Source organism: Micromys minutus, assembly GCF_963924665.1.
Source record: "Micromys minutus genome assembly, chromosome: X".
NCBI classification, from domain to species: domain Eukaryota; kingdom Metazoa; phylum Chordata; class Mammalia; order Rodentia; family Muridae; genus Micromys; species Micromys minutus.
In genome coordinates, this window is record NC_137970.1 from 1,852,230 (window position 1) to 1,873,593 (window position 21,364).

Consider the following 21,364-nt stretch of genomic DNA (forward strand, 5'->3'; position numbering starts at 1 on the left):
TGAGCATATATTTTAATTGTCACTATTATTTCAGCTCTTGGGATATATAGTTTCTGCCACTGGAATGGGGTAGGTACTTTTTTAATAAAAACAAATTAAGAGAAAAGAATAGAAGGAAAATAGCATTATCATCAAGTTTTCTTTTCTTTCTTGCTGCTCTTAATCAGTGAATGGCATCAAATGTCCTACAAAAATATACTTTTGAGAACATAAACAGGATAATACACTGAAAATTATTTTTATTTTCCATTTCCTCAGTTCTTCACAACCCTCACCCATCAATTCCATCAATATAATATAGTATTTTTTTTAAAAAAAAGAATATGGCCTCGGGGGTAAACAACAAGACCAACCCCTGAATGGAGACAGGAGAATTTCCCAAGAAATTTGTGACTATCTTCAGCTACCTAGTTTGAATTTCTATAAGTTAGAATCAGGACCTATCTCAAAACACCAAAACCAGATTAAAACTGAAAAAACAAAATCAGACATAGGGATGCGGTTGATTTGACAGAATGCTAGCCAAACGTGTATGGGGTCCTGGGTGTAAGCCCCAGTGTGGCATAAAACCAGGTGTCCCGTGTCCTGGCATATGACTGTAAGTCTGGTACTTGAGTCAGGAAGATCAGGGATTTCCAGCCAGCCTTGGTTGTATAGGACTGAAGGCAGAGAGAAAAGGGTGAAGGGGAGAAAGGTGGAAACAAATTGTAAACACAGTGCGTATCTCCATACTGAAGTGACTGAAGTACTTTCTGCCTTTTGGCTGAGCTTTGATAGCGCCAGGAGAGAGAAGTAAACAAAACAACCTTGTTTCTTAAGCCAGGTCTCTTAAACTCACGTGTTTTTGGCCTGTCCATCCTGGAAGCACATTTGTCCCACCAAAGCAGCAGACTGGTCCCCCAAACACTAAAATTATAAATGACAATAAAAAATAAAAATACGGAGACATTACTCACTTCCTTCTCTGAAGAGTCATAAGTTTATTTTAGTGTTTTTCTTTAAAGTTATCAAGGAGTGAGCTATCTATGCCTCACATTTCCTCCCATTAGGATCTCACCCAGTTATTAATCAAGATTCCAAGTGCTGGGCTCGTACTACACCACATACCGGGCTTAGAATTCCCTCAAACTATTTTCACTGACCCATCCTATGTCCCAAAAGAAAAAAAGAACTGACCAGCATTGCTACTCTTATTCCCCACCCCCTTCAGAAAAGGCAGAAAGATTAAGATTGACAAGGTGAGGTACAACAATGGAGGACAGAGGTGGGGAGTGGGGGAGAGACAGGAAGATATTTGGTGCTGATACTTACCCCAGATATTGGCACACCTTCCAAGGCCCCGGCTTTCTGATAATTTTTTTTAAGAAAAAGGGATTAGGAATAGTCACAAAACTTATCTCTAGTAACATAACTACAATAGTAATGAACAAGAAGAGCCACATGCCAAAGGAAGTGAGCAGACATGCTAAAGGAAGTAAGCAGACATGACAAAGCAAGTGTTTCAGCTACATAAGCAGGACAGAACCAGAGACTATAAGTATTCATAGAGTAACAAGAAGAGACAGGGCATTGGAAAACGAACATAAAACACTCATCTGGCAGTCAGGAGACACAGGCTCTTCTGGTTAGTTAGTGTTAGGCCATAATCATTCACTGAATCATGCTACACAATTTATTTACTTACAAAGTGACAACTGGGCTATATGGTCACAGATCAAAGCTAGTGCTTTGATGTGGTTGCTGTTTTTATGGAACAGCCAACATATTTTAAAATAGCTATCAAACTAGCATGGAACAGAGTTTCCAGAAGGCTGCATTCTATCAACTAACTCTTCTTTCTACTCAAACTGCTTTTAAGAAACAAGAGTGCTCGGATTTTAGATGTTTGTTCAAAGAAAGTTAAATTTAGACAAATAACAATCTTTGAATATTAGTTGTTTATTTTAATTTCAACCAGTGTGGCCAACAAGAAGCAAACTTAAGTGGTTGGTCACCCAAAGTTTATAAAACAGTTTTTGAAAAACACATCTTACAAGGTCGAGGATACATCTGAGTGCTACAGCCTACTGCTCCCAGAGACCATGGTGGAGAAAACGTTCCCACAGAGCAATTTGTGCCAACATTAAGGGATTAGAGGAATTAAGAAATGTGATCCCTAAAGTAAGGATGATGTACCAGAAAGAACCCTAAGTGAAAAGCTGTGCATTGGCTCCTTTGCCTCCCATTTGTTAGAAATGGCCCTGAGACCTGTAGTGCCCTAGCCATTAACATGAAGACAGTGAGACTCTTATCCTTCTCATGAATTTCTGATAATGCAAAACACCATATAAATGGAGGCCAACTGCAAAATAAAAAATGTCCTGCATATTTTTACTATTACTTGCTTTCTTTCGTGCTTTCTGATAAAAGACCGGGTCTTTTTGAAAGCTGGATTTTAGTGCTAGAGATCAAATCCAGAGCCTATGAAAAGTAAGAAAGTGGTCTACTACCGAGCAATACTCCCTGCCTAAAACCTGATGTTTTGATTTATTGTATATATTCTTTGAAATAAAGCCTGGATACTAATAAAACCTAGACTCAATAAAAGGCTTAACTATGAATTATTATGAAACCTAGAGGCCTTCTATTCTGATATGTTTATTATAGAAAGGCTGCTTATACTTCCAAAATTATCAAACTTTTAACACTATCTAAGAAATGTTCAGGAATAAAAGCGCTGTTTTCTTTACTGGGACAGTCTTCTGGAGGGTTCCAGGAGGGTACTCTGAGGAAGCATGCAGAAAAAGTGACAGTGCATTTCCAACTAACTGCTCTGAGACACTGGGCAAGATATTATATCAGACAGATACACAGAATGTTTAAAATCCATGTCTAATGTCCCTGCTACATTTAAGGCCAAAGTATATCACAACTGTACGTTGTAACGGGTAGCATGCAAATCTCTGGATCCCCCAGAATTTTAGAAACATTGATTTTAATCTTATGGAAAACATAAATGAATAAACAAGATTCTGCTCCCTGTAAAAAACAAACTAAAATATGACTGCAGCTTATAATATTTTAGAAGGTCATGGAATTTCTAAATACATGTTTAGTAAATGAACTTAGGCTCGTCTGAAAAGAAATGGAAATGCACTGTATCTTTTCCGAATGAATGAGTAGCATAATCCATGGGTAGCCGACTCACCAGGCTATGAGAGATTTTCTAGTGTCAGCAAGGGCGAGAGAGGGGGACACAAGCAAGATATTTTAATGCCGATTTAAAGTTCTCTTTCATCATTCTCTGAAGCTAGTTCAAAAATAGCTTCCTTTTCTCTGACCCAAGTAAGTTTGTGAGCATCCTGAAACTATGAAAGCACTGTAGATAAGCAGTAACTACGCCTTCTCTAAGCAACTGTGCATTGCCTTAAAAAGCCTTATTCCACACAGAGCATTTAAAAATTCCTGCTCAACCATTAATAAAACATTTGGCATTCATTTTGTTTTTATTAACTCTACCAATGGATTTCCTAATATTTTTCATTTAATGGGTACTTTTGAAGTTTCCTTCCTTAAACTTATTTTGAAGTTTTATCATGCATTTAAAATTTGTGTGCTCAAATACTAGTTCATACCCTCCTAAAGGTTTCTATTCCTGATATGTGACTACACATTTTCAAAAATGCTAAGCACACTTACTTTTCTCCCTCTGGGTTTAAGTAAAATGCCCATTAAGGAAATTGCCTTAATTAGCAACTTAATTTAGAAACAGATTCTTTGCTTTTAGTTTCTTTGTTAAATTGTTCCAAACTGACAAAGAAGGAAATATTTCACAATGATTTAGCCATTAAAAGGGAGAATAAGTGAGAAAAAGAACACTATTAAGATGTGACTAGTACCTGTTCTAAATTCACAGCAGACATCACAACTACCACAGTTATATGGAAGGATAAACTATCCCAAACATCCCCAGACCACTGTTGAGTTATGTTATCTATAGTACTTTAAAATATTAATATTCAAATGACAAAACAATATTATTGAAAGGAAAGCCAATTAAAGTTTATAAATAGAAAATCAATGGGTAGTCAGGACTTGAAGGTTTTAGTTATAAAGCCATTGAAAACCATTAAATTCTTATTTTACAGACTACCAACATTCATAGAGAAAGTCTCAAATCCCAAGCTATAAAAACATAATAAAGTGAACTGTTAAATTCTAAATGGCATAAGTCTTCTTTTTTAAAATGAAATCCTTTTCTCCTACTATTTACTTTACCATTAGGCCATAGATCTCAGAAGAACTCCTAACATTGGGAAGAATTTCCATTGGAATTCCAAAAAATCTGAAAAAGAATAGCTTGGTGTATAAAACACTGTTTTGAATAAACGTGTAGAAACAGTTTAACTATACATAATTATAAAGTAGCATCTGGTCACAGCATTCAATAGTGGCAAAGACACAGCTTTATGTAGTCAACAGGCCAAACTCACAGTATAAGTCAATAAATTTTAAAGCGTGCTCAGGAAGAAAAGGACTGTTGTAAAAGAGGCTAACCCACGAAGAATAATCAATATGACCTGTTTATTCTATGTGCAGTATTCACTGTTGGTGCGATGGCTCAACAGGTATGAGTACTTACCAAGGAACTAAATGACCAGAGTTTGATACATGAAAGCTAGAGGACAGAAAGAAACCGACTTGTACAGGTGCCCTTTGGCATACATACACAGACCTTAGCTCTTGTGTTCTGGAATGTGAGTGTGCACGTTCACACATAATATATATATAAAGTTAAAACACACATACACAATAGAGTCTGGGTGTGGTAGTTCATTCCTATAATCCCAGACCTCATGAAGCTGAGGCAGGGGAATCACCACAAAATTCAAGATTAGCCTGGGCTACAGTGAGAAAAGATGCCACAATAATGCCCCCCAAACAACAAAACAAAAAGCTTCATACAAATATACACTTGCATCCTGTAGTTGAAATACCAACAATAACTGTTAGTACACAATGGCCATTCACAAATAGTACAATTCAGGTTCTAAATGTACAGAAAATCTATCGGGAAAACTGTGTAACTTACTCGCAGAGCTCTTTATCCCATTCCAGAGAATGAATGTTAAAAAGCATGGTCCTGCTGGCATTTGTTACATCTGTACAGTGGACACCCCCATTGATTCCTCCAGTTAAACTCTAGATGGAGTGAAAGGAACAGATAAACATATAATAAACAGATAATAAAAAAGTGGCTACATTAAAAACAAAGAAATAGAACTATAAAATATAACTGTATTTCCTATATTTCATCATATTTTATATTTAGCTACTATATCATATATAAAATAAGATATGGACATATAATCAGTAAAAATATTATCACTATACTTTCTTTGGTCTTAAATCTGAAATCTAGTATATCTTTTATATTTGTAATATCTCACGGTTCAGCCTGACAGCACTCCAATATTCACGGCCTCACTGGTGTGGATACTGTATTCATGCAATTCTAGTTAATTCCTGGCTAAGCAAAAGTCACTTTTGTTCTTTTAATCTTCTATATTTGGAAAATACTGAGCAGTAGAAAATTTGAGTAGGTGGAATTTACCCCTTCAAAGGTTCATAGACAACCTGTAAATTCACATTTTCTTTTTTAATAACATGTATCTTTTGCATGTATCTTGAAAGCAGACTTTGAAGCTCTCTATGACACCTTGGGAGGCAATGGTGCCTTCTTCCTTCAAGTGTAAGGAGAAGGAGGCAGGAAAAGAACAAAGGAGATAAATAGCATCCCATGGGTTGTAGCCCCAAAATGTTCCCTCCTGTCTCCTCCATATGACGTATGAGAAAACAGTCAGCGTCTACAAAGCACAAAGTATCCGTTCCCTGGCCAACTACAGAAGAGGAATAGGTAACTAACTCTTCCAGGACATGTTCTAAAAGACCTGCTGTATGGATTCAATAAATGAGAATAAGGACAATACTAGCTTGAAGTTCCTGCAAATGTTGAAAAAGTTCCTCGCATAGTTACTGAAGTTTTCACAAATGGAATTATGTGAGTACAATTATAGCAAGATTGGCACAAAGGTTTGTGATCTTATAGTTGGCTTTCTGTATTGCCTATATTGGCTATAATATTGTGAGTTTTGGAGCACATTAACAAAAAATGCCCATAAAAATGTAACAGATAAAAAGGGAGAGAGAACATGAACCATAAGAGGACATATACTATAAAGATACATATTGTGGAGCTGGAAAGATAGCTCAGTAATTAAGGGCATTAATCTAGGTAGGTTCAATCACCAGCACCCACATCAGTTCACAACTATATAAAGTCTAGTCCCAAGGGATATGACTGTCTCTTCTGACCTCAAAGGACACCTCATACACGTGGCAGACATACATGCAGGCCAAATACCCATTAATACAACTAATAAAATAATTTTTAAAAAAATAGAAAAATTATCTGCATTTCAAGCCAAGTGTGATGACATACACATATAATCCCAGAACTTGGGAGACAGAGGTAACTGGGTAGCTATGGTCTTCATAGAAAGTTCTAGGTCACCCAGAACTACACAGTGAAATCCTGCCACAGAGAGGGGGGAGGGGGAGGGAGGGGGGTTATAAATGTCTAGTTGTAGTGACCCTTGTGTGCATGTCAAGGCTCAGGGGCCAGAGGTGGAATGATTGGCAGAAGTTTAAGTCCAACAGGGTCTACACAGTGAACTGCAGGCCAGTCTGGTCTGTATACTGAGATTGAATGCAAAGAAAAAAAAGAGAAAAAAAAAAACAGAAAAATAATGGGTAATATAAATATCTGAAATGTTAATTATTAGTGACCCATGTTGAGGTCTGGAGAAAATATTTTAATACAAACTTCTGCTATGGTTTAGCTTTGTATCCTGGCATGATTTCACTAGAGAAAGTTATCAAATGTTGTCAGTAAAGAGAAAAATGTAGATTTTGGTAATTATCTTTCAATGTCACTCAAATCAAACAAGAAAAGGAAGAAGAGAAGTAGATAAAAATCTGTCAAATTGAGGCTGAGCCATTCTGCTGCCTTTTGAGTAGTTTTTCTAATTAATAATGCTAAATATGAGTCCAAAATGTTGATAGAAAATAGGAAAGTTAAAAAAAACCCCTCAAAACATTTTCTACACATACATCACAGTTAAACGTACCCAAATAAGCCATGAATCAATGGTCCCAAAAAGAGCTCTATTTTCTTCAACAGCCTCTTGGACCTTTCTCACATTGTCAAGGAGCCAACGAAGTTTCACTGCACTGAAGTAAGTGCTAAGTGGAAGGCCTGTCTTGGACTAAAACAGTTAGGAAGTTCAGTCAGTAAACTATACTTAGCACAGTTGAACTTTGAAATGAAAGCACTTTTTCTAACCCATGGTACATGAAATCATGCTCATGGACAAAGATCAGAGTGATTATGTTGGCAGTTCAAAGAGCATCCACGTAAGCAAGGTAAAGAGAAAACTAAGCAATACATCATCTTCTAACTAGATAGTGACAATATAATGCCATTGTACAATAAACTGTTCATCTGTAGATCTTAAACCAAAAAACCAAAATTCTACACTTTAGTTTTCATTTTTGGTAGACTGTGATATTTAATAGTCATAATTAATAATAAGAAAATCATTCTCAAATACATAGTTTAATAACATACTAAATTATGTGCAAATACATAAATACTCAAATAATAGAGTAATGCAAACTTAATGGGAAATGAGTGTGCCAGAGCTCAGTGACATGCCAGATTAAAGCAATGTGGAATTGTCATTCATTAGAAAGCAACTGGCTAAAGTCAGCAAATACAATGAATGGGTAAACAGGGGTGGATGAAACTCATGTATGCTTATTGATGTTTCTTGAGAATTTGGGTTTGGGGCCAGAAAGAATCAATGCTCACAAATAATGGAAGAAAATAACGTATCACAGTCTTGTGAACATCCGGGTATATTATTTGACTTGTCAGGGTCATCCCACAAAGGGACATTCCAAAGGATGTCCTCAAGAAGATCTTTAAAGCTAATGACACTGAGTCTTAAAATGATGCAGGTAGAGAGTGTAATAGTTGCCTGCAGTGGTGATGCAGCAAAAACTATGCAACCCTTGAAGCAGATGGAGGAATGGAAGGGTTTGCAGGGTGGGACAAGATGGAAACAACTTAGGCAAGGACGGGTACAGATATGGGATCATTTGCTAGCCTGTAATACTTAATGGTGTTTGAACATTCATTTCATATCTAAGAACCAATGTGTCCCACTGGCAAATAAAAAAGGGAACACACCTCACCAAAAACAAAATAAAACAAAGCACCAGAAAGAAAAATAAAAACTTCTCTTGCTGTTCTAGAATAACTTGAGCTTGCTAAGAAATTAATTTCATTTACCCAAAGAGAAAGAATCTATATGAGAATTTAAACTTAGATATTTTATTCTTCTTCGTGTGAAGAAAGTTGTTTTTTGTTTTTGTTTTTTAAGGTCTTTAGTGAATGTCTAGAAGACTGCCTATTTTTTTTTTCTCCCTGAATTCCTAAAAGCCTAAAAATCACCCAGAACTTTCAATAAGAAACTATGCTGACAGATTCTTAAACTATGAGTAACTTAAAGAAATACCCTTAGGGAGTATGATTTAAGCTATTAGGATGAATATAATTTCTACCAATCTATTCTCTTGGGGTATTATTACTCCAGTTACCTCACAGAACAAAAAAGACAGAAAGGTTAAGAACCAAATTGTCCCCAGATATATGAAGGAAATATTCTATAAGGTATATAAAATAATCACATTGCTATGGACCAAGATAGTCTGTCTCATGAAATCTGTGAATATTTTTTAAACAAACATTCTTACAGTGTACTTCTGAAAAGAGCTCTTACCTTGACAAAGTTGTTATTTCCTGGAATTCTTTTACTAAGGTTCTCAACAGTAGACTGGGTTCTTAGGTCAAGCCACACTATAGATCAAAACATAATAATATACAGATGAAGAACTTCATAAAAATAAGAACCTAGTGAAATCACTGTCACAGATATGAGACTGATTAGTTTCCATACGCAATTAAATTTAAAGGACAGAAATTAGAAGATTAGAAATAAATGGACATAATGTTAGACAAAAATATATTTACAAAGAAGAGTTGAAAGCTTTTATGCAAAATTACAGATCAAAAGTTTAAGAACAATACAAACCTTGGGGCTTTTATTTTGATAGGAAAAATAAAAATTATGGCAGAATTTTTGGAGTAGGGATTTTCCAAACACATATGAATGTTCAGAAGGCTTGAAACCAGAGCCGACTAGTTGACAGTGTAAGACACTCAGCTCAGGCTAGAATGTATAATTAAAAATCTTGGGAGAAGACTGTGACAAAGAGTAAGGGGAGAAGCTGATCCTATTACTGAAGTAATAAAGAATTCAGTCTCATGTATGGGATGTTTATTTACATTAAAATCTTTCAAAGGATACAAGATGTGAAATCATTAAAAGATTTTCTTTAATAACAATTCATTTCTTTGCTGGATTACATGGAGAAAACTCTTATGAACCACCATTTTCATTATTAAATTTCTGTTAGTTGCTTTCTGATCCCCAAGGAGAAAATATCTCATTTTGATTTGTGGTAGAAACTTGGGAAATAGAGAGCACTAAAAACTGTATAATAGTTTACATAACAAACAACCAGATTTGCTTTCTTTTTTTTTTATAAGACAGGGTCTATTGTATTTAACTTCTATAGCTTTTAATCTTGTAGTGGTAACCTGCTATTTTTAAATACTATGCTCAGATGCCTCCTGAGAAAATTCAAGGCCCACAGTCTATTTAAAGGATTCTGGGGGAGATAATGCAAGCTTGCACACTACATTTTTTAAATGCTGACAGATACCTAGTTTGACTCATTTAACTGTGCTATTGTATTCACATGCTTTAAAATCAGTTCTTTCCTGTAGTAAGTTCCAACAGATTCCTTCTAATTATTTAAATAGCTGTATGCTTCATTTTGATAGGACTGATTCCCGTGAGATTTTAACTGGAAACTTCCAGATGCAATACTGATTTTCACAGGCAGAAAAAGTAGCAAGCAAATGACCCATATGACAACCAAGACAATAGGACGGTAAACTTCACGCAAACACATTGGCCTATTGGTAAAAGCTACATATGGTACCCAGCACCTACTCCTCTTTCCACCAGAAGCATCATCTCCAATTCTCTTTGGGGATTTAGATTTCCATAATCCTCGGCCATGTGGTTGATCTGAGAATTCACCCTACCCCACATTCCAGGGTGGGGTAAAAACCCTAAATTATCACACAAGAGATCCTTCGCCAAATGACTCAACTGAGATTTATGTTCAGTCTACAACTGCCATTTATCTCAGCTTCATTTGGCACAGTGCATTTGAACTTGCTGTTCTCATGAGAAAAGACATGTCATTCTGTCATGTCAGGCGCCATCTCATCTGTATTCACAATGAATCGAAACCTAAACTAAGCTACCAGTGAGTAACTAGAACCATTAGTAAAATAAATCACTTTTGTCCTCACTTGACTTAATTGGAGTTTTCTATCACAATGTCAAAACACAAACCCCTAGCAATATCAGAGGTGGCGACACCTCCCACACCGAAGGAACAAGAGTCAACTACAGCTACTTTTTATAAGGAATAGCATTATGTGGTGGTGTCAAAAATAGACTTTTCTCCCAGACAAGCAAGCTTAGCAAATGTTACTGGATTAATGGGAATAATTGGGGGGAAACGGAAGAATTCAAAGAGAAGTTTTAAATCTGGAGTATGTATGATAAATGAGCACATCTTAATTTTCAGTGCTTTGAACCACAATGAACTATGAGTTTAAAACTCAATATAGTGAATTTTAATTTCTACTTCAAAAACTTAAACAGGATAGAAAATATTAGAATTAATCATACTTGGTAGGATTAAGGTGGATTTAGGAAACATTTGTTTTAGTTATATGTGTTTGCTGAATTATGACATAAAATACATTTCATAAAGAAAATGCTAAACAAATAGATTGGAAACCCACTGACTTGGCTTTCTAGCCTCATTTTTGATCATGTAAGCCTCCTATACCTAGTGTTCTCCCTCTTTCTCTCCTCCCTTTCCTCCCTACGGCCCTGCCCTCTCATTGAAGGGTGGGTAGAGGTGAACAGGGAGTGATACAAATGCCATACAAGTGCTCTTCCACTGACACTACTCCAGCAGTCCCTACTGACTCACAACTTACTGGATGCAACACTTATCAGGATGCTGAAAGCTGGGCCCCATACTCCACAATTCTGGGACAGGTGATCCATGAATAGGGCACACAAATTTGTCTTTAAACAAGTATCATTCTTTTCAGAAACTACTATTAGAACTCCACAGCCATAGTTCTTTTTTAGGAAGCATAAAGAAATCACCTTGAAAACTTTAAATTTATCTAACAATAACCTACCTTTCAGGATTCTGATTCAAACCTAGGCCAGGGTTGAGCCTATGTACTTTTCTGTGAGTATTCCAAGTTATCCAACAAATAGCAATGAGTGTGTCTTTTATAGGGCATGTTCTTTAGAGCAGCAATGTGTTCCAATTACTTAATTCAAAACTAAACCAAACACTGTCCATAAGGTAGCACTAGGAGTCTCAGTGGTCCTATGATTCTATTGCTCTTTAACAAATACAAGTTAACCAGACTTGTAGTTAAATTTGATAGTGGTATCCATCCACAGAAGTAAATTCTCTCCACAAAGAACCAAAACACTGAATGTAAAATCATGAAACCAACGTTCTAAGTTTGGCTTTGCTACCATCAAGCTTTGTGACTTATGTATTTTTAACCCTTCTTGACCTGGATTCCCTAAATATAAGATAAGGATGCTTTAGTGGATGGCATCCAAAGTCCTTTCCTTCAACTGTTCCAGAACTTACGGAGGTTGTCGTGATATTTACTTTGTGCAATCAGCAAGTCCATGGCAATTAGAGTACACAGAATGAATTAGTACAAATTGCAAAGGAAAAAAATGTCAGTGGTTGATACACTACCAAAACAATTCACAAATGTTCAAAATTAATTGAATTAAGAAAAAAAACAATTAGAAAACTCATTACAGAAGCTAAGATGACAGAATTAGATTTGCATAATAAGAGACCAAAAAGCCAAAGAGAAGATCCCGAAGCTGGAGGTAATTTCTGAGATCGGAAGAAGTGAAAGATCCAGATCTGATGGCAGCAGTCAATTTCCCCAACATGTCTGAGTTGGAAGGCTGGAGAGTGAGTGAGCAATAGCCAGAGCACCAATACCTGAGGAAGCACCAGCAGCTGGAACTGAAGAGCCAGAGGGGACAACGGCAACTGGAACTGAACAGCCAGGAGAAACTGGAGCAGCTGGAGCATTAGGAGAAATAATGGCAATTCATGCTAGAGATAGCCAGGTTCAAGGTTGATGTACGCTTGCTTTGAGATGGCAGATACTTGGGCAAGTTCATTAGAATGAATGGTGTTCTACACACGAATGTAGAAAAAGAAATGGAAGAGACATAGAGTAGAAGGGGAACAAAGAAGTCCAGTCTGAATGTCTCATTCACTAGTACATTTGGTAGTAGCATGTAAGTATGTGTTGCTCATTCAGAAAGATTTCCCTACATGGCAACATATATGCAATCATAATTCAAGGAACCACTGAACTGAAATCATGCATTATATATTACAGGAGCACATCTTCAGGGAATGTAAAAAAGAAATGCTCCCAAAGAACATCTAAGTTCCTGCCATGGTCATATGCCATAGGACATGAAAGAGCTATTTTGGGAAAGCACAATCCCAAGAAAGTACTTTCCTCATTGGGCAGCTGGAAGTAAAATCATTTCCACAGACAGGAACAACAATTTCTTAGGACATAGCTAACTGCTAGCCTCCAAGCTTATACATAGGAGGGAAATAATTCTAGGGTGTGCAAAATACTATATAGACCCCTTCTAGAAGGTATTAATAACATTTATTTAGAATAAGAAAATGAAAATTTCAATGGTCCGGATGATCCAATGAATAGCTTAGAAAAGTAGTTTGGAAGGTATGAATAGTCACACCTAATGCATGTGTAGTACATTTAGTTTGTCCAGATAAAAGAGTTTTACAAATGAAGAGAAATTTAGTTGCCTCTGTCTTCGTGAGCCAGGTAATTAAGTGATATACACAGTACAGGAGAAATCATCATCTTTAGAGGATACTAAATAATAAATCACACAAATCTGTACAATTTTACCTACTCATCACAACAGGAACCACACACATATAAGAAACAAAATAGAAAAAAGCCCTAGGGACCATCTAAGTCTGGTTGGCTAAACATAAAGAACATCATAAATCTCTTCAGAGATAATTTGTCCTGAGCAGTTTATAGTGTAGTAAGACAAAGAGGAGGCTCCATGTTATCCAACACACCATAAGCAAAGACCACCAGAGTTTTGCAAAATGCTACTGTCTTCTTTCCTTTCAATAATATAAGAATTGTAAATGTCAATAGTTAGGCTCTTAATGAGAAGAAAGGCAGGAAAATTAAAACCTCTCTCTCTCTCTCTCTCTCTCTTCTCTCTCTCTCTCTCTCTCTCTCTCTCTCTCTCTGTCTGTCTGTCTCTCTGTCTGTCTCTCTCTCTCTCTCTCTCTCTCTCTCTCTCTCTCTGTCTGTCTCTCTGTCTGTCTGTCTCTCTCTCTCTCTCTCTCTCTCTCTCTCTCTCTCTCTCTCTCTGTGTGTGTGTGTGTGTGTGTGTGTGTGTGTGTGTGTACAAATGCATGTGCATATACATGTAGGATCTGAAAGCAACTTTAGCTGTTAATATCTAAAAGCCAAAATGCCAATGACAGACTTTAGTGTTTAGGAAGCAGTAAAGCAAAGTGATGCTCCTCCTTAGATATTACACTAGACTCTACCTTGTTGATCTCAGAATTAACACACTAATTTTACACATATATGGTACATCTAAAGGTGGGCCATATGTACCTATGGGACCCACTCAGCTTTTACATCTGTTTCCAACTGGAAAAGATACCAGTATATACACAGCCTTACTGCAAGTCAGCAAAGCCTTTGTCAGGATTCAATTTGTTCAATTAACCTATGCCACCACTGAATCCTAAGACTCTTGTATCTTATTTTCCATGTTAGTATTCTAGGGGTAATCATACTTGGTGCTTATCACAAACATATACTCAAAAAGAAAGCCACATGGAAGGGATTGTTTTCATCATTTATTACATTTATTCATTCAGTATGTGTATACATATACATGTGACTGTGTACATTGCCCTAGCATGTGTGTGGAGGTCATGTGACACTTGCAGTTTGTCACTCTCTCCTTCTACATGTCCATCCCAGGACTCAAGCTCAGGTGATCAGGCTTGACAGCCAGCACTCAATGAGCCATCTCGGGAAATGTTTAAAGACAAACACAAATAGTTCTTGTTTGCCTGTTCACAATAAATACTTCCCATCGGTTGTTCTATAATTCAGTCAAGAAAATAGGAAAATGACAAGAACAGGCTAGAATGACAGAGCTTTACAAGGGAAAGAGGAAAAGGAAGGAATACTATGAACTGATTTGTTTTGTCTCATGTATCCCAGGCTGCCCTCAGAGTCACTGTATAGTTGAGAGTGAACTTGAACTCCTGATCTTCCTGCCTCCATGCCCCAAGTGCTTAGATCAAAGGTATCTATCTCATCATGACTGTTTAGACTGTGAACATGTCATAGAAAATTTTCATAGTGAATTCCTAACCCTGAATTTGAAAGAATCAGGATGAGAAACCTTTGGGAAATGATTCACTCAGCACCAGCAAGTCTTAAAAATGGGATTTGTACACTTATAAAAACACTGGAAAACCATCACTTTCTTACACTGTGCTCTCCACCATATGAAAACACAAGACAGACCAAATCAACTGGCACCTTGATTTCAGTCTTGAACTTTTAGCCTCTACAACTATAACAAACACATCTCTATTGAATAAGCTACTGACTCTATGGTGTTTTGGCTCTAGGAGCCTGAACTAAGAGAAAAAATTCAGATGTCAAACACTGCATCATAATTCAAACAAGCCACAGAAGCTTGACCACAAAGCCATGGGGCAAATCTAATTCTGTTCCCACTAATCCTGTCTGATCTTCCTTTTGAATAAAGCTGCCAAATATTTAATACCACAGTGAAACCCTCAACAGAAACCCACAAGTATGGATGATAGTTCCATGTTTTTTTTTTCTGGATGAAGTTAGAAGAGTCTAAACCAAGCATGTTCTTTGTCCAATTGTCTACTCTCTAGTTCTCTTCCCATTTCTTCTTCTAGCTCCCAAATTCCTACTCAACATCCCGGACAGAATGGTGACAGGCATCCTTGGTTTGTTGTGAGCTATACATAAGGATCACCACAGAACATGAAACACACAAAGGCATCTAGCTAAGGTTTTAGGTTTAATTGTACATTCATTTCTATGGTGAGATCATCTATAGTAATTTGAAACTTTCAAATCTGCTTTTAAAGAAATTTAAAGGCAAGTATGGTGGTGTGTAGCAGTAAACTAAGCCCTTGGGAGACAGAGGAAGGGAAGGTCAGGAGTTCAGGGACTGTGAGGCTCACAAAGGAGTATGTTTACCAACAGTAGAGCAGAGTCTGCTATCCCCCTGGATGGCCTAAGACTTAGCTCGGGTGTCTTCCTGGCCTGATGGTTGCCTGTGGCACTGCTACCTCAGATCATTATGTTATCCTCAGTGTTCTTGGCTAGGTGGTCAGGGGTGGTCGGAAGAAATCTGATGTTCCTTAAAATCAAAGTTGTCATGGCTCTCCTGGAAGCTCCGGGCATAGTAGAGGTCTCCATCACAGCCAGCACAGCGCATCCTCATCGCAGATACAGCACCAGGAGAGTTCTTCTTCTGCCTCAGTCTCTGCCTTGCAGGGTTGGGCCTGAGATCCGGGAGCTGGTTCTTCAGGGATGTTAAAGCCGCATCCAGGACAGCTTCTTCAGTGACCTGCTGCATGACTCTCTGGTTGGCTGCCATATATGTGTCAACTGTGTTAGCAGACCACTTCTGCTGGGCCTGGGTCCTGGTATCTGGTGCCTGGTATGTCATTCTCATGGTGTGAGGAGGCAGGACTCTGCCCTGCAATGCTGTAAGCCAATCCTCCATCTCTAGTATGGAAGGAATGGGGCCCTAGACCTCATCCTTCAATGAGGCTAGCTGTGCCTCTATCTCTGCTTGTGCGGGTACTGACTTGGGCTTGTTTTCCTGACGAAGCCAGGCTAGTGGCTCAGCCATGACTTGGTCTTTGTGGATCAGGCCTTGGCTCTGGGAAGTGCTGGGCTTTTTCTTGGCTTCCAAGGGCTGCCACATGCTTCTTATAGTTCTGAGGTGGTAACCACTTGGAGGCAGTGTCAGAAGACCCTCTGGTCAGGATGGTGTGGGACTGCTTACAGACTTTCTGTTGTGTGTTGCCAGCCCAGGATATCAGAGTGCTAAAGCTAAGATAGCCATTACAGAAGGCTCGGCCACAGTTCACAGCCATGCTCCTGGAAGACAGTGAACTCGACAGCACAGTTCTTGGTGCTGCAGAGTCGGTAGCTCTCACCAGCACAGTGCAGGCCTCTCAGACCCTCGGCTTGTGCAGCCCAGTCCCACATGCCTACCCGCGCTTCCAGGGGCGGCCTAGCGCTCCTTCTTTCTCTTTGAACTTAATTGTTTGTAACTTATTATGATAATTATTTATTATTTTATCTTTTCTTCTCTCTCTCTCTCTCTCTCTCTCTCTCTCTCTCTCTCTCTCTCTCTCTCTCTCTCTCTCTCTCTCTCTCTCTCTCTCTTGGAAACAGTTTTGCTTTACAGCACTCAGTGATCTAGAACATGCAAGGAAAGCCAGGTTGGCTCCTAACTTGAGGTAATCATCCTTCCTCGGCACTGGATCTACAGGCCTGTGCTACCCTAGCCAGAAAGATTTGCTACTTGTCACAGAAATCTTGGAGGATTATGAATGTAGGACAGTTTTCCTTTCAGGAAGTACCACGTAGTGCTCTGCAACTGCCGTGTGCTAAGGATGTTAGTCCAAATGGAGTAGTTAGAACTGTAACAGAGGCAGCTAAAAGTCTGATGATAAATCAAGTTCAAAATTTTTAGATAAGAAGTAGATGTACAAATAGTTTATAGATAATTTTGAGCACTTACAATTTTTATTTTTCAGAGTAGGAGATAGAAAGATGTCAAAAATACAGTGGGGAGTCAAGAAACCATCCTGGTAATATCCACCCACTTATAGTAATACCAAGAATCAGCAGAAAGAGCAAGCATGAGAGGAAATTCAATATATGAATAATATGATCTGAAAATTTTAAGTATACAACTCATCTTTTAAGAGAAGTCTGCTGGCCATCTTATCAGATTGAAAACATGAACATATGGTTTTTCAGTCAGATATATTAATGCGGATACCCGTGCAGTTGAAGCAAGACCCTGCGGGGCCTCTCTGCATGAATGACTCACCCACGGCATTGTAGAGTGGCTCTCCAGTTAGCTTGTCCCAGACTACTGTGGTTTCTCTCTGGTTGCTGACACCAATGGCTTTAACAAGAAAGCAAGCAGAAAGAAGGGAGGAAATCATGTAGACTATTAATTCAGAATAAAAGAAACAACTAAACATTTTTTTAAACTTGTAATTTTCTGAAATAGGCACTCACTATATGTAGCCTAGAGCTTCCCATGTAGTAGACAGACTGGCCTTAAATTAAGAGACCCCAGCATCCCACTACCTCTGCCTACAGCATGCTGAGTAAAATGCATATGCTACAACACACAGACTTCCATTTGAAATATTTTTGGTGGTATCTGGTTTATTTTCCTCAACTGCCCCTGGACGAAGTTAACATGCAATATAAAATTTTTAACTTCACTACAAGCACACCATGACGATCCGATTGTCTCGGGGGATGTAGTAACTTCACAGCCTTACAATTAGCATTTAGTTGCTCTGTTCTGAGTGGCAATAAATTCATTGTTTAATTCTTATTATGTGAAATTTCCCTTCCAATGTATATGTATGTATGTGTGTGTATGTATGTATGTATGTATGTATGTATATCTGCATTTTAAAAAAATAAACAGCCAGGCATGATAGTAAGAACGCATGCCTGTAATTCTAGTATTTGGGAGGTGAGTGAGGAAGGGGACCAGGACTCAAGGTCAGTTGAAGCCATATACAGAGCTTAAGTATTTTCTCTAAAAACAAAACAAAAAGGTGGCTGTTAAGATGATGATTCAACAAATGAAGGCACTTGCCACATGGGGCTGATGACTTTGGAGTTTGATACTTGGAATCCACTCAGAGGAAAAGAAAACTGCAAACACTCTACAAAGCTGTCCTCTGACCTGTATACACATGCCATGACACACACAAAACCCCACCCCCCACAACATACAACACATTGCCAGACCATGTCTGAAAGAAAGAAAGAAAGAAAGAAAGAAAGAAAGAAAGAAAGAAAGAAAGAAAGAAGGAAGGAAGGAAGGAAGGAAGGAAGGAAGGAAGGAAGGAAGGAAGAAGGGAGGGAGGGAGGGAGGGAGGAAGGAAGGGAGGAAGGAAGGAAGGAAGGAAGGAAGGAAGGAAGGAAGGAAGGAAGGAAGGAAATAGGAAGGGAGGAAAAGAAAGAGAGAAGTCTTAAGGAAAAATTCAGAAGCACTTAGGCTCACCAAAGCCAAATGGCTGGTGTTTAAATTCCAATCTTCAGTGCCCTTGCTTTGTCGTCTTACAATTTTATTTCATCTAAAGAGAGGAGACTAAAATCCCCACCTAAGTACAATAAGTCACTGTACATTAAAGCAGATGTCTGGGAAAACGTCACTCCTGTTCTCATCACCACTGAGTACAGAACAGAGTGACAGTTGCAGACAATAAGACTGAACTGAGCAGGACAACAGGACTCCCTGGGACCTCAGAGAGCACAACAGCAGGAGCCGAGCAAGGGCGGCTACAGTGGACCATTATGAAAGTGATTCGTTTCAAAATGAAAACTTCACAATGTGAATTCACAGCTAAGCGTCCATTTCCTTCTTGTTAATGTCCCTGTAAATCAGCTGGCTGCTCTTTTTAGTCACAATCCAAATCACAAGTCTGTCATCCTGCTGTTTTTTATTGGCTCCTCTGACTCATTGAAACTTTAATCTAGAGCTATTTCTATCTGATTCTTAGTCTAGGATTCCTCCCTGACCATTCCCTCTTTCTCCAGAATCTCAATTCTATTCCTTCGTGCCAAGTGAAACTAAACTGCCTTCCTTGTAGACAATCAAAGTCCAGAAATTGCTTTTCAGGATTTCTTTTTCAGCCACAGAAATTGTTATTACTGTACACGGGCCTCACACAATGCCGCTGAGCTTTCCCAGTGTTCCGACCTCCTACTTTACCCTAAAGTCCTCTTTTTCTTTTAAATTGCATTTACTTACATACATTTTTGTGGGGGGATTCTTGTATGTGAAAGTCAAAGAACAACTTGCAGAAATCAGGTCTCACCTTCCACTATGTAGGGCCTGGGGGCTGAACTCAGGTTGTAAGACTAAACAGCAGGTGCCTTTACCCACTGAGCCATCTTACCCACCCAAATCATTAATTGCGGCTAGTTTTGATTCTTGCTTTTACAGAAAACTGCATCCAGGTTTATTTCTTGCCCTCGTGGGACTATATTTAGAGATACAATCGTTCATATAAATAGAACCCAATGCGTTGGTTTTATATCGATTGGGTTCAGACTTTGCCTAATATTTTTAGGGGCTCTTTTCTCCTCAGTGACTGTTCGTAACAAAATTAAACTATGAAAATCTAGTAACCAAAGCCTAGCATGGTTTTGTGGGCCATGAGTATAGTCCCAGTATATTCTGAAGGCTGGAAAGGAGGGTTGTTATAGGGTTGAGGTTAGTCTTAGTACATATGAAGTTGCAGCAGCATGTCTGCCTGTGTGCCACCATGCTTCCTGCCACAACGATAACGGACTCAAACTCTGAACCTGTAAGCCAGTTCCAATTAAGTTTTTTTTTATTGGAGTTGCTGTGGTCTTGGTGTCTCTTCACAGCAATAGAAACCCTTCCTTAAACAGACCTTGTCTAAAAACAAAACTAACATAAAAATCAACAGTAACAACAAATATTTATCCCCAGTCACATGACTGACCCCTCAAGTCCCTTGAAATCTCAGCAAACAAAAAGAAAAATGATCTCCTCAGAGAAGAGAACCCTCTCGTGGCCACCTACTATGTGTAAGCCATATAGGCACACTCTATCATATCCTTCATTTTTTTATTTTCCACATGGCATTTGTTAGTATATAAAATTAACTTGAATAGTCTTTTATTGTTGATCAGAATAAAATGTCAGAGTGAACAGGGACTGAATCTTGTTTATTGTTGTGCCCACAAAGTCTTGCCAAAAAGGATTACAGTGTTATAAAGACTAAATTATAAGCTGAAAAATAAATTTATGAATGGGATTGGTTGACCCGGACTATATCAGGAAATTAATGAAAATACCTTTGATGTTGGAAATATCAATATTGAGCTGTCCAAGTTTCTCACACGTTTTCTCTATACACTCATAAACAGACTGCAGAATTTCCTTTGGGTCTTGTTCTACCCACCTTTGGAACAAAAGGGTAAACGTGTTAGTTTCCAAAAATACAATATAAATCTAAGATATTTCCATAAATACATTAACTTACTATGTGTGCCTGGTACATAAGTAAGAAAATTAGGGCAAACAAAGAATACCTGTATTCTACATTTTAAAGGAATAAAAAAAACTATTTCCCATACATTTTTCTTATTCTTCACAGACTAACAATAATCCATCCTTCTAAGGATGGTCATTAACCAGGTGTGGTGGCTCACACTACAAATCCCAACACTTGAGAGGCTAAGGCAGGATGACTGTCTAAGGCTGGTCTGTAGATTGACACTATGCTAATTCCAAAAACCATAAATAAAAGTAAAACAGAACAAACTCCTAAAAAGTAATCATTTTAGCACTGCTAGTAACAGGGACACAGAAAGAAATCACTTCACACTTAATGCATACTTTCTGATAATTAATATTCCTTTGTATTATAGTTCTCCCACCCCCCCCCCGTGTGTGTGTGTGTGTGTGTGTGTGTGTGTGTGTGTATGTGTGTGTGGGGGGGTATGTTACTTATACTTTGCTTTCTGTCAATGAATCCCTAAGTTACCCATTGTTCAGCTATGGTTGCTGAATTACTACATCATAGCTTCATTTCTTGACCAATTCCATTCTCTCAGGTCTTCTCCAAAAGGTGTTTGGCTAAGTTTACAATACCAATCCAC

At 38.1% G+C, this 21,364-nt stretch overlaps 1 protein-coding gene across 3 annotated transcripts in view; it reads right to left on the reverse strand.

Annotated features, from left to right (window-relative positions):
* Positions 1–21,364, reverse strand: part of GK (glycerol kinase) — a 69,806-nt gene that overhangs the window by 35,085 nt on the left and 13,357 nt on the right. For 2 of the 3 annotated variants that reach the window (XM_080910469.1, XM_080910467.1), the window contains exons 3-11: positions 20,558–20,664; positions 17,529–17,606; positions 8,886–8,962; positions 7,170–7,307; positions 5,072–5,181; positions 4,258–4,324; positions 3,188–3,205; positions 1,312–1,347; positions 839–906 (exon numbers count right to left, since the gene is read on the reverse strand). In XM_080910469.1, the coding sequence (XP_080766595.1) occupies positions 839–906; positions 1,312–1,347; positions 3,188–3,205; positions 4,258–4,324; positions 5,072–5,181; positions 7,170–7,307; positions 8,886–8,962; positions 17,529–17,606; positions 20,558–20,664 (699 nt within the window). The remainder of the gene's footprint in view (positions 1–838; positions 907–1,311; positions 1,348–3,187; positions 3,206–4,257; positions 4,325–5,071; positions 5,182–7,169; positions 7,308–8,885; positions 8,963–17,528; positions 17,607–20,557; positions 20,665–21,364) is intronic. The other variant, XM_080910468.1, reaches the window with a different exon arrangement.